This window comes from Panthera leo, chromosome C1, assembly GCF_018350215.1.
Source record: "Panthera leo isolate Ple1 chromosome C1, P.leo_Ple1_pat1.1, whole genome shotgun sequence".
Lineage (NCBI taxonomy): Eukaryota > Metazoa > Chordata > Mammalia > Carnivora > Felidae > Panthera > Panthera leo.
The window spans coordinates 205,077,657-205,091,668 of record NC_056686.1 but is presented as its reverse complement, the minus strand read 5'-3'; the positions used below and the strand labels follow the sequence as shown (position 1 = coordinate 205,091,668).

General features: G+C 45.8%; 1 protein-coding gene across 1 annotated transcript in view; it reads left to right on the top strand.

The window, feature by feature from the left end:
- The window catches only part of FARSB (phenylalanyl-tRNA synthetase subunit beta), a 73,497-nt gene extending 59,485 nt beyond the window's left edge, over positions 1-14,012 (top strand). Inside the window, exon 18 of the mRNA XM_042950282.1 lies at positions 13,019-14,012. Within this exon, the coding sequence (XP_042806216.1) occupies positions 13,019-13,170 (152 nt within the window). The 3' untranslated portion in view covers positions 13,171-14,012. The remainder of the gene's footprint in view (positions 1-13,018) is intronic.

Below are 14,012 nucleotides of genomic sequence, written 5' to 3'. Positions count from 1 at the left end.
TAATAAAACTTCCCAGTCTTTTTCCTTACTGCTTCTGGATTTTGAGTCATAAAGTTTCTTCCATTCTGTGATGAGGGAGGAATTCTCCATGCTTCCTTTAGTGCTTAAGTGTTTCATCATTTTACATTTAAACCTCTCTGTAATTTATCCTGAGTACATTTGAGAAATAGATCCAGTCTTTTTCTTTTTCCATTTGCTTTGTAGATTTTGATACACGTTTTCCAATTATTGCTCTTTTTTTAAATGGTACTATTTGATTTCCTAAATTTATGGTAAATGCTTTTTGGAATCCATGAAGGAATACAAGAGATCCAAACTTTTATCTCTGATATCTTTAAAAGATGAAATGAGTTTTGGAAGTCCATTAGTTACATTGAAGCAGGTACAGGAGAAAACATGCAGGTATGTGAATGGGTGGGACCCTTTCAAGAAAAGAAAACCTGTGTTGTTCAACTGTGTAGAACGGTTTCAAGAAATTTGCAAGCAGAGATTGGCATGATAGTGTCCTTAATCAGCCCAGCCCTGTAGTCTATTAGCAGTCTTTCCCAACATTAAAATAAATGTCGTATTTATATGTAAAGGGGGGTAGTTAGAAATTGAGGTGAGTGAGACCTTAATCAGGTAGTACTGAAAAGATTCAGATTCCAAAAGGAAACATTTATGCCATAACTAGGGAATTGATAAAAACCTTTTAGCTGATGGTGTATTTAAATGTTGGGTTTATTTTGTAACTGTTTCAAGAATACATTATGTATCAGAGCAGAGGACTCTGTGTATGATCCTGTTTACACAGGAGCTGGAGCAAATGTTGATACCCATCATCCTTTCAGAGCGCTTTGCAACTTAATAACCAGGTTTCCCATCCAAGGACTTTGTTTACAGTGATGTATTTGTGGGGTTGTGGGCCTTTTGTTTTTTGGTGGGTTTTTTTTTTTTTTTGGAGTTTTTTACTTGTATTATCCTCTTAGATTAATAATGAAGTCATTCCACTGTATTCCAACACCTTTTTCAGTCTCTGTTTTGCTCCCTCCTTGTGTATAGTTGAGCCAGAGGTATAGTTTGATATAGTAACTCTCACTGCTTAGTAGCTAATAGCTTACCATCTATTATGGTTTAGGAAATTAAAATGTCGTTAAAAAAAATCACTGACCAACATCTCCCCTCCCCCCCTTTTTTTTAACAAGCAATACTCTGAGAGCCTTAAAAACTAATGCTTGCAGATTTAAAAAAATATATATTTTTAAATTTATTTTTGAGGGAGGGAGGGAGAGAGAATGAGCAGAGGAGGGGCGGAGAGAGGGAGACCCGGAAACAAAACAAGCTCTAGGCTCTGAGCTGTCAGCACAGAGCGCGGCGCGGGGCTTGAACTCATTAATGACGAGATCATGACCTGAGCTGAAGTCGGGTGCTTAACTGAGCCACCCAGGCACCCCTGATTTAAAAAAAATATTTACACCCAGGGGCACCTGAGTGGCTCCATAGGGTAAGCACCTGACTTCGGGTCAGGTCATGATCTCATGGTTAGTGGGTTCAAACCCCACATCAGGTTCTGTGCTGACAGCTCAGAGCCTGGAGCCTGCTTCGGATCCTGTGTCTCCCTCTCTGCCCCTCCCCCACTCATTCTCTCTGTCTCTGTCTCTCTCTCTCTCTCTCTCTCTCTCTCTCTCTCTCTCTCTCTCTCAATCCCTCAAAAATAACTAAAGGTTAATAAAAATATGTTAAGCCATAATCTGCTTTGTTAAAAAATGAAAACCATGTATTTTAATGTGGACTGTGGGGCATTGGGGAAGTGGAAAGTTAACCAGACGTTCGTTAGATGTCGGTCTTCTCCAGAGGTTCTTTCATCTGCCAGCACCTTTTCTCTCTGCTTCCCATATTATCCTTTACTTAGACTCCTTTCTGCCTTTTAGCTTAGTCTTCTCTCTACATCATTGCAGGAATCCCATAGATTGACATTCATTTAAAGTGCTCCCGGGGCACCTGGGTGGCTCAGTCGGTTAAGTGTCTGACCTCGGCTAAGGTCATGATCTCACCGTTCCCAAGTTGAAGCCCCACATCTGGCTCTGTGCTGACAGCTCAGAGCCTGGAGCCTGCTTTGGATTCTGTGTCTCCCTTCTCTCTCTGCCTGTCCCCAACTCCACACGTGCTTTCTGTACTTTGTCTCTTTGTCTCTAATTTTCTCTCTCTCAGAAATAGATAAATATTTGGGGCCTCTGGGTGGCTCAGTCAGTTAATGGCTCAGATCATGGTCTCACAGTTTGTGAGTTTGAGCCCCATGTCAGGCCCTGTGCTGACAGCTCAGAGCCTGGATCCTGCTTCAGATTCTGTCTCCCTCTCTCTCTGCCCATCCCCCCACTTGTGCTCATGTTCTCTTTCTCTCTCAAAAGTAAACATTAAAAATTTGGAAAAAAAAAAGTGCTCCCAATGTTTTTATATAAACGATAGGACAGTTTAACTTCATTCAGTTGAGAGCTTAGGTCCTGGTGAGTTATTTTGCTTTATGTTGGTGTTGAATAGCTCTGGTCTAATCTTGACCTGTTTGAGAAATCCATGCAGATAGTCACATGGTGACTTGGGCACTTGGAACTACCCCTGAGAACCTGCAGGTTCAGGCGGGTTGGGGGTCAGGAACACACTCTTCCTGCTGACGGTTATTCTGGGCAAGACGGGCCAAATGTGAAATCGACATCTTACATTGAGAACCCCTGGCCCTCGCCATCCTTCTGTGTCTCTAGTGTTCTTCCTACCGACCCTCTGCCTCTAGGACCCGGGTTCTTATTTGTCTCCTTTTAATCCTTTGAAAATACTTTATTTTCAGGAAGGGATCTGACTTCCGTTCCATTGATACATATCAGTGTGAACTTAAAGAGATGCTTTGATTTTTAGTCACCTTTCTGATTGTGAAGGGAGAACAGTTTGGTCCCATTATAAAAATTTCAAAAAGAATGGGGGCTAATTCAGTGGAATAGAAAAATCTACCCACCCCCTGAAACCATGCCATGGTGACAGCCACACTCCTATGTGAAAAGAGCATATCTAGGGAGACATGGAAGAAGAAATGTGGGGGAACAGCGGCACTGCCCAGTATAATAGCAAATACAGGCGGTTCTTTATTTACTTGCCTTATTGTAAACATAAACCATGTGACTGTAGTTACGGTATTTTTATTTCTTCTGAGTGATGTGAAGGCCATAAAGAGCAAACCCTGGAGCAAAAATACCAGATAAGGGGGCACCTGGGTGGCTCAGTCGGTTAAGCATCCAACTTTGGCTCAGGTCATGATCTCGTAGTTTGTGAGTTCCAGCCCCCGTTCGGGCTCTGTGCTGACAGCTGAGAACCTGGAGCCTGCTTCCGAGTCTGTGTCTCCCCCTCTCTCTGCCCCTCCCCTGCTCATGCTCTGTCTTTCTCTGTCTCTCGATAATAAATAAACGTTAAAAAAAAAAAAAAAGACGGGCGCCTGGGTGGCTCAGTCGGTTGAGTGTCCGACTTCAGCTCAGGTCACGATCTCACGGTTCGTGAGTTCGAGCCCCGCGTCAGGCTCTGGGCTGATGGCTCAGAGCCTGGAGCCTGCTTCTGATTCTGTCTCCCTCTCTCTCTGCCCCTCCCCCATTCATGCTCTGTCTCTCGATAATAAATAAACGTTAAAAAAAAAAAAGACAAAATGCCTTGCTCTAAATGCCTCCAGAACTTCTTGTTTTGGTGAGTAATACCATCAGTAGCTGGTAGGCACTCTGTCACTGCTGTCGTCTCAGCCGCTATACCGTGGCACTCCCCTTCCAGGAGGGGAAAGTTTCCGATCAGTTCTCTTAATTCCTAAGGGCTGCTAGCTTGTTTGAATTACATTCTCTGAACAGAGATTTCCTCTTGGAATTACTTTCCTAGGCAGCTTTGATGCATTTTCCCCCTCGGTAGAACTAAGAAAGGTAGGACTTGATACCACGCAAGGGAAAGCATCGTTTAATTGGTGTTGTATGAGATGGGATCAGTGTGACCCCCATGAATGTAAGTTTGTGGTTTACCATTGCTAGAAATCTAGAAATCTGTTGCTTTAACACTTTGGTATATAATGAGCTAGACAAGGATTCCTGTTTTGTTTTTTTTTTTTTTTTACTGTGTGCTATTACTCTTGGTAAAGGGGAAGAAACGGAGAAAGCAAAAAGCAGTATATACTCTAGAAGCCCTGTATATAACAGTGAATAATTGGGAACAAGTCCAACATAAGATACTTTAAGAACAGTCTGGCAAACGAGGACATAAATGTAATGGAGATGTTAAAAATGTCTTTAGACATGTGGATATAAACTAAGTTGAAATGCAGATCCCAAGGTGGTATAGACAGCAGTGGAAACGATAGGAAAGGGTATGTTTCGTCGGACCCGGGGACGCGCGTCAGCTGCGGTGCAGTAAAAACACCGGATGTTGCTTCCAGTCCTTGTGTCGCTGGAGCCCGCGTGACCTAGGACTTCATGCCCTCGTGCGGGCTTCTTCGTCTCTAAAGGGGATGCTGGCATCTGTCCGTCTGCACCACACAGTTGTGGAGAGGCAGGTGAGTTTGGGAAAGCATTTGGGATGGATACTCTGCAGAGTAAACTCCGGGTAGATTTCAGCTCTGCCCTTGAGAAAAGTGGCAGTGGGTAAAAGCAGCACAGCCTGGGCTTGTGATCTCAGCTCTGCTGTTACCTAGCCGTATGGTTTCCTTATCCTCTCTGGTGGCCATTTTCTCGTCTCTGAAATAAAGGCACAGGGAAGATCTTCTCCGAAGTCGTTTCCGGGGTTCAGATCATGCAGGAGTTTCAGAGCTTCGAAAGCAGGCCCTGCCACAGTTTCTGACAGATGCGCCGTTCTCCTCACCTTTTAGGTGGGGTCACTGTGGTGCTGCTCTATCTGCTCGTGTTACTGTAGCCTTGTCTCAAGAATCTGGAATTTATTCTTAGCGTGCCTATGATGTGTGAGATTTCTGAAAAAACATAGTTGTTTTCCCTGGAATGCTCTAGGTTTTGTCAGTATTATGTTGTATTGATAATTCTGCAGAGCCTGCTTGGGTCTGTCCTGAGGTTAGATGTTGTCAGGTTTCTTTCCCCCTCTTAAGTTCTGTTTGTTTTATTTTAAACCAGAAGTTTGCAAACATGGACAGCTTGACCAAAAGGTTGAAAACATTATCCCGTGGGCCATCTGTGCTCTGGGCCACACACACACACACACACAGGCGCCCCGTTTCAGTGGCCATCGGCACCGTCCGATCCTGTGGCTTGCCTTGGGCGAGTCCCCTAATCTCCTTGTGCTTTGCTTTCTCCCATCTGTAACTTGCCCGTCCTCGGGGGCCTGGCCAGGGCTGACTGGGGCTGCGGCCCGGCCCTTCCTACGCACGGAAGGAGAGGAGTAGAAGGCAGAGTTTAACAGTCTCAGGTTCTTTCCTTTTTTGCGCGCACTCCCTACGTGTCAGCAGAAATCTAGTTCTGAAACTACGGCCCATCCGCCATAACTGCACGCTTGAAGTTCTCTTTACTCCATGTTTGTCAAAGGTCTGAAATAAGTTAACTAATTGTGAAATTACAGATAGTCTTATATACTTAACATTCCCATTCTTTCCCCAGTTAACCCTACATGGTCTCCTTATGATTATTATTATTTCACTATAATTGTGGAGAAAGTGTAAAGGTGTTCATACTTGCCTTGAGAAACTGCCTCCTTAAAGGATTTTATTAGGTGAAAAACTAGAAAAGAACCATTTTATTAGTCTAGGAAAGCAGGATGGTCCTACGTTTTATTTCTGAAGTTGATATTCTAAAACTGTCTTAATGTGTTCAAGAAATGTAACAGGTTAGGGGAAATGATGGAAGCATCAGACAAATGTAGGACAATGGCATTATTTAGAATACGAGTTGTCAAAATCAGTAGTCCATGAGGACACTTTTTAACCAGGAGTTAAAAATCCTTTGGTTTTATACAAGTAAATTTGAGACTGATTTAAAATCGCAACTGGATGGGTCACTTTTTTTTTTTTTTAAAGTTTATGTTTGAGAGTGCACATGCATGAGCTGGGGAGGGGCAGACAGAGAGAGAATCCCAAGCAGGCTCTGTGCTATCAGCACAGAGCCAGATGCAGGGCTCAAACTCAGGAACCATGAGATCATGACCTGAGCCGGAGGCAGACACTTAACCTACTGAGCCACCCAAGCACCCCTGGATGGATCACATTTAAATTCTAACATTGTTGACCTTCTTCAGCTTTTTAAATATGAGTAGGTGGGTATGAGAGAGACATAGACATAGACTAGACTTTAAAGTAGATCTTAAAAAGTGATAGCCACGAAGTTACAAATTTGTTGATACAAAGTAAACTGGGAAATTTTGGAGTTTTGTCATAAAGTGATTATGGTGATTTATTTATTTATTTATTTTGAGAGAGGGCACGAGTGAGGGGCAGAGAGAGAGAATCCCATGAGAGGTGGGGTGGGGAAGGAGAGAGAGAGAGAAGTGGGGCTCGAACTCACAGTGTGATCATGACCTGAGCCAAAGTCAGATGCTTAATGACAGCCACCCAGGTGCCCTGTGGTGATTCATTCTAAAAGGTGTTTTTTTTTTTTTTTTTTTTTTTTTGACCCAGACAAATACCACGTTTATTTCACAAACACCGGGAAAATGGGTTGGGGTGGAGTTGGGACACAGGTGCACAGCTGCGCACGGTCATCAGTGACCCGCTTCCCCCACTGAGGCTCCAGCCAGGCAGCGCCTCCAAGTTGACAAATGAGTGAGTGCAGGGAGGGCCCTTGAACACCAAGCCCCCTGCAAGGCCAGCTGTCCCAGGAAAACCACAAATAAGAGTGGGACACGGCCCCACCATACAGATCATCTGGCCACCCGTCTTCACTCTGGAGGTCTGCAGGATTGCAACAGTGACCCCACAGAGGCCACTGGCGCTGCCAGATCTCCACGATGAGAATCTTTACAAAGAGGCTGGGGTTCTGTGCATCAGCCAGGGCAGCTCCACTGCCCACGATGCCCACGCAGACTCCACAGAAGAGGTTAGACAGGCCCACCGTGAGGCCAGCCCCAAACGTGCAGTAGCCTGCATGGTAGTTTCGATGTGCAGTGGCCTGGGGGTCAGTGGCACTGAAAGGCTCAGCCAGGTTGCTAATCACAGTTGCCACGATGACGCCATAGATGGCCACAGCCTCACTGCTTTGAAAGATTTTTTATTGAAGACATTTTCCTTTTGTTGGAAGACTAGATAGTCTGGGCTCGGCTGATTCCTTTTTAAGAGTAAAGTCTACAGGATCCAGTCCTTACCTGCAGTAGGGGTTTTGCCCTGCCCAGTCTCCGTAGGCTGTTGCCGTGAGTGCAGGTTTCCTCCTCGGTCCCGTGCTGTGGGGTTAAGTAGGCACCCTCTCCGCTCACGTCCGGTGGCCTTTGCTTTAAGAGTTAATGATGTCTGCAGGTGTGTTGGGATTAGCACTGTAAAGTTGTGTAAGGGCTTTTTCTTTCTTTTGATCTTCTGAAAGGGATGAAAGATAGCCATTACACTCAAGGGATTAGGTCCCCTCTCTTTAAAGACTTTAGGTACCATAAATATTTCACTTCAGATGTAAGGCAAAGAATTATATACATCTAGGGGGAAACGGGTGTTTTATATTACCAGTTGGAAATTATTCAGTCTCCACTTACAAATTGAATGAGCTTTGTAGAGAGATTTTTCTCCCAACCTTAGTGGACTGAGATTGGGGGAAAAAAAAATGTGCAGGTTTATAGCTCAGTAATTATACTGATTTTTTTTTTTTCCTTCTAAAACGTTTTTCTTTGTTTTTATAAGTTAACATGCTGTCTCTGTCGTGCCTCCTCCCTGCCCGATGGGGTCTCCCCACTCTGCTGCTACACCAAGAACTGCCTCTGACACTTCAAGAACCAACTACTGTGCACCCATGTTCGGTTTAAGTGTGCGTTCAGTTTTTTAAAAGAGGCCCTATATTTTGTTCTTTCTCTTCCTTGAAGCTAACACTGCTTAGAAAGGGAAAGTAAGGTTGACGTGCCCGCGGCAGAGTTAGACGGTTCTGGTCACTGCACTCTCAGGAAGCTGGTGGGAAACCAGGAGGGGAGCCCTGCGTAGGGGGTTGTGGTTTCAGCCCCGTTCCACTCTGCCCACGTCACACCAGGATGGAAGGCTGGGAATGTCCTTGTCCTTCGTGTTTTCCTAGGATGGACTGTCGCACCGTGGGATGGTATTTAGAATTAGGACTTCGGAGAGGAAGGGGTAGGCTTGGTAGGTGCCAGCCCTAGAATCAGCCTGTTAAATGATGATTCCTATCCCCACCCCATATCACATCATCAGCCATTTAGAACAGATTTAAAATACAGTCAGCTCAGTGGCTTATGGTATCTGTATGATTCTGCATTTTGTATTTTGTCCCTGAATTTATGGAGAGCTCTATGTGGTTATTTGTATTTAAGCCGATAGTGGTGTTTTCTGTTATTTGCTGTGACACATGTGAGATACACTCAGTCCTTTTCCAGAGCCCCTTGCCCCCTTTTTATTTTGTTCTTGCCTTTTTATTAGAGAAAAATCTGGGTGATGAAGTACCAGATTGCAGGCAGTTAAATATGGGGATTTGAATCCTGAGGCATGTCTCAGTGATGTGAAGGGAAAAGTAAAATTATGAGTAGATGATTGTTAGCGATGGTCAAAATAAAGTGCCAGATGAATATAGCCACTGGCAGGGGTTTAAGGTTAAGGAATTAAGAGCCTCGTGCTTGATAACGCTGTGCCACGTTCGGATTAGAGGTCTGCTCAGTTACCGCCTTAAACCTTTACTTCCGATGCTTCATAAAATTATAGGAATGGCTCTGTGTGTGAAGCTTATCCAAACTTTGGGCCTCTAATATAACCCTAAAAGACAGGGGCAAAAAGAAACTGTGAAAGGTGTTTGGCAGCGAGCAAGAGTGGGAGCTCACCAACGCTTTGAAGGTCAATTAGCCAGAAAATGTGCTAAAGACTGGGTGCGGTGCCGCGTTACTGGCCGAGAATTACCCCCAAGGTCCTCAAAGTGGTCCTGCCGCCCGAGCCAGAGAGACAATTACAGACCCGGAGGAGATGCTACAAAAGCTTTAATTAAGGGACTTACTTACACCCCACTAGGTTTTGGAAATTAAATTCTTGCTTGTGCTTAACTGATGTTTCTTTTGTCTGGGCTTCCACGTGGATTTCAGCAGAGAGCACTGTTTTCCCCTGGGTCTGCTTTCCGTTGGAAGCCGCTTCACTGTGATGGATACTGGCAAAGCCGAGAGTTTAATCCTTGCAGGGAACCGGGTGGAAAAGTGAGCCGAGGAGCTTTCTGCCAGGGAGCATTTTGGGCACAGGTTGAAAATTGTGGTGTTTATACACACCTTAGTACCCCCGGAAACCAGGACCTCTCTTTGGGCTTAGACATGTGAAGAAGGGTAATAAGCAGATGTATTTTGTAGAATTTGAATTTTAGAATTCCCATTCACAGGGCACCATGACTTTCCTTGAATTGGCAGCTTTATGTCTCTAGACCCAGCAGGCCGCTCTTTCTCCAGAAACATGTGTTTGTTTTGTGTTGAGGTTAGAGTAGCCTCTGACATCCAGGTCTGGTTGTTCACAAGCCCAGACCCGTGGTGAGGCTGCATTCAGATGTGACTTCTCCTAGAAGGACTGATTTAAGTTGCATCCAGTCCCAGGCAGTGCGTTACGGTGCATCGATCTGCCTGTGTTCCTGAGCTCAGCCATCCTGCTGTCGATGGGAGACGTTATCATCTTTGAACTCGGGCCTAATGGCTCCTTTACTCCAGTGTGTTCCCTTTGTTTCCATAGCGAAGCAATTCTCTTATTTCTTGTCTCTCTTCCTTGGAGTGATTTATTTCTGCCTGCAAAGTTTGGTTTGAGCCATAACGTTTTAAAAAGCACTAAGAAATGCTTGTGTTCCAATAATTTTAAATTTTCTTTCAGTATTTCTAGTCTACACCCATCATCAGTCAGGAGGTCCATTTTTTAGGTCCTCTCCGTACCCTTCGAAGTCCCTTTGTGTGCCTCTCAACCTGTGTGTGGGAGACCGAAACTTCCTCCTTGCTCTAACTGAACAGAAGAGTCCATAAAATCAGAAGTCCTGGGGCCCCTGGGTGGCTCAGTCGGTTAAGTGTCCGACTTTGGCTCAGGTCACGATGTCATAGCTCATGAGTTTGAGCCCTGCGTCGGGCTCTGTGCAGCCAGCTCAGAGCCTGGAGCCTGCTTTGGATTCATATTCTCTCTCTCTCTCTCTCTCTCTCTCTGTCTCTCTCTCTCTCTCAGAAATAAGTAAACATTAAAAAAAGAAAAAGAAGTACTTCTCATCATCTGACCTTGTCAGGAAAGAGAAATTGCAAAAAAACAATCGTGGTGTCACGGGTTAAAGGGTGCAGTTTTCAGCGAAGTGAAGTTTCCGAAGAACTCCGTTACCGAACTTCCGTCTTCCGTGCGGTGGGTAGAGGAGGGCTCCCCCTGGTCCAGGCGTCCGAGGCCCCCTTGGTGCGGAGGCTGCTCTACAGCAGGGTCCTCTGACCCCGGCCAGGTTAGCCTGTGGTGATGACTCGGACGGACCCGTGTGCTGGCCTGAGAGCTTTTGGCATTGACATTATTTAGAGCGCTCTCCTACTTGAATAGGTCTTAAATAATGCATCATAGCGAATTTCCGTTTTCTTTGGAAAGAGGGAAATTGTATTTCGTGATAGGAACATTTTTGTTTGACCGAGGACCTGACTGGTTAACAAGCTAAAGCCAAATGTGGTCGGAAGTTCTGGAGAAAGGGGCAGATGGCATGAGCACACTTGCTCACTGAAGAAGAATGTGACTGAATTTTGCTAAAAGTGCTGATTCCAAAGGTTCTTTTATGAAGTAAAAATTCTGAGTTCTTATCTCTTCAGCTTTATTTTGCTAACATTGTTAGAACTAGTACATCTGGCTTAGATTCTAAAATAGTCTGGTTTTATGCTTCAGTTAAAATGAATCCAATCAAGTTGGAATTTGAAGATAGATAAAAAGGATTCTGATACACGGGGAGGATTCTTCAACGGAGCAGGGTTAGCAGGGAAGGTCTTAAGCCTCCTTTCTTTCTGGATGGCCTTTAGAAATCGGCCGCTGGTGGTTTCAGTTAGCGTAGGGCATTCAGCCGTAGTTTGTGTGTGTGTGTGTGTGTGTGTGTGTGTGTGTGTGTGTAAAGGGGCGACGGACGGTGGAGCGAGCGGCCTCCTCAGCGGTCCTTCCAGTGTCCGGCTCTTGGTTACGCTGCTTCCGTCAACGCTTAGACAAGCTCCACGCTTTGTTGTCTGAAGATTTCTTTTATTACGGTGGGGGTGGGGTTAGTTTTGTACATGGGGCTAAAGTGTGCCATCTTTATCAGATTTAGTGAAATATCTCTCACTTCGTCCGTCCGGTTTGCTTTCTGTGTTGAGTCCCCCCTCTGTCCAAGCGTGGATTCATGTGCACAGCCAAACATAAACTCCAAATGCAGTCCAGTGAAATCTTCTAATAAGACATTGGAACAACATTGTTTAGGGGGTGAGGAACAGACCATTCTGTATCTCAGCCCAGGGTGCTCTGGGAGTTAAGAGTGACAATTAAAAATGTTTTTCAGGTGGGGGCACCTGGATGGCTAAGTCAGTTAAGCGTCCGACTTTGGCTCAGGGCCTGATCTCAGTTTGTGAGGTCGAGCCCCGCATCGGGCCCTGCACTCACCATGTGGAGCCTGCTTTCCATCCTGTCTCCCTCTCTCTGCCCCTCCCTAGCTTGCGTGTTCTTGCACGCTCGTTCTTTCTCAAAAATAAACAAAACCCTGTGTTCCAGGAACATAAACATACAGCCCAGTCCCGGGCTGACTGGGAAGTGTGTGAACTGGTCCTCCACGTCTTCGTGGTGCAGCTGGTACTGACGTGTTCGTGGTCCCCCTCCACTCCTCTTCATCATGCCGACCTTGGAGCCATTAGCAGAGACTCAGCAGTTTATCCTTTCATAAATAATGCACTCGCTCCGAAACGGCAGGCTGCAGGCTTGTGGCCCAGACCTGCTGGGTATTTATAGTTCATGCCAGTAAATGTTTCGGTTGAATCGGTCAGGAGCTGTGGGCCTGATCGCTTTTCAAGTTGGTGGCTAGAGAAGTGAGTCAGCTCCCACACCCCCACCCCCACCTTGAGGAGGGAACGGGCACTGCTGAACTCTGCGGCCCTGGCCAGCTGGCGAATCTGGAGGGGCTTGTAGGTTTGCTTGTGTTTGGCTGTTTGAGCCTCAGTACCAGTTCCTGGTTTGGTGAGCCGTGTCTCTGCACTGACACCAGATGAAGAGAGCACTTCCTGCCTATCTTGAAGTAAATCGGGGGTCAACCCAGACTTGTTTGGTGCTGGCCTTTGCTGTGGTTTTACGGGAGAGGCTCCAGAACTGCTGAGAAAGTGCTTTCTCCGACAGGAATGGGGGTTGCATTCTGCTAACAAGGCCTAAGCCTGCCGATGACAGCGCGAGCTTGTGCTTCTCTGTGCAAGAAGGTAGAAAAGACTGAGGGTGGAATAGTAAATGAATTTTTATCCAGCAGGGATGGCTATGGAAAAACCTGTTTCAAAACAGGTTCTTCCCATGTAAGGTCATCAGTTTTACGGTTCACTTTTCCCCTTTGTCCTTCCTCCCTGCCAGGTTCCCCTAGGACTTCTCCAGCTGTGCTCGTCAGCCTCCTTTTCTTGATCCTTCCTGCCTGGAGCTCTGGGATTAAAAAAAAAAAAAAGGGGGGGGGAAGGAAGGAAGAAAAGAAAGAAAAAGACAAACCATACAGGACCCTGACTTTGATATTTACTGCTTAACCTTTTCCTTGTAAGAGTTGCTAGCTGTAATACCAAAAGTAATTTCAAGATTAGAAAGTGTGAGGAAGCACTTTCATTTACTAGCCAGTGACTTAAAGAAGTTCTTTTTCAAGCCGACTAGTGAGCCTGCGGTGTTAAATGTCTGTTGACTCTCTGGCCGGGAGAAACATTGATTTCTCTCTTTCAGGCGCTGCTTTCTTCCCCGGGAGATGCGCCGAGATCTTGGCCAGGGGTCAGAGCATCGGGAAGCTCGGGGTCCTTCATCCTGACGTCATCACTAAATTTGAGCTGACCATGCCCTGCTCCTCCCTGGAAATCAACATCGAGCCCTTTTTGTGAAGATGGGTCTCTGCCGTGTGACTCTCTCCCGGAGCGTTCTGCTCCTTCCCTGGTGTCCTTGAGTCGTCTCCGCCCTCCCACCCCCCCTACCCCCCCGGGACCATTCGCTTGCGCTTTAATGTTTAATAAAGTAGGAAGTCGTGTCTGGCTCCGTGTGTAGAGGCCGCCCGCTCCCTGCATTAGGCCAGCTTGTGCGAACACGCTGTGAAGCCGCGTTACGAGGAGAAGCCCAGAGGACCGCAGGCCGGAGCCTTGCTGATGAAACCAGCGCTGATGCGGGAGAATGGAAGAATTTGTTCCTTCTCCATCTGACGTGCAGCCAGCAGTGGGAAACAGCAGGAGCTTTGGGAAACGATTAGGGAGCAGCGGCCGTCTGGCAGTTACAGCCTCGAAGTCCTTTGAAAGTGAAAGAAGACTCGAGTATTTGAAGGGCTTGAAGGTGCGTGGGTGTTTCCACTCTGATATCCTGAGACGGAGTTCACGCAACACACATCTGTTCTGCCAGACGAGTTAAAACAAATGTGTTGATAGCAGTGCGGTATGAACATTCGGAAACCATGAAAGAGTATTTTTGCCCCAGGCTATACATTCTGCTGTAATCAATACTATAAAATCATGGCTTTAAATACTTAGTTGAGCAACTAGGTTCTGTCTTATTTTGCAGGGAAGTATTAGGTCTCTCCTCTGACGCTAAGTGTGTCGGTCTGCCTTGTCTTGCCTCCTAATTTACTTTTATTTCTTTGATCTAGACTCCTCCAATAGGTACTGAAAAAAGGTCGAATGTTTGAGATAAGTTCTCAATTCCTGTTAAGATGATGAAACAATAAAATGTAAAACTTTAA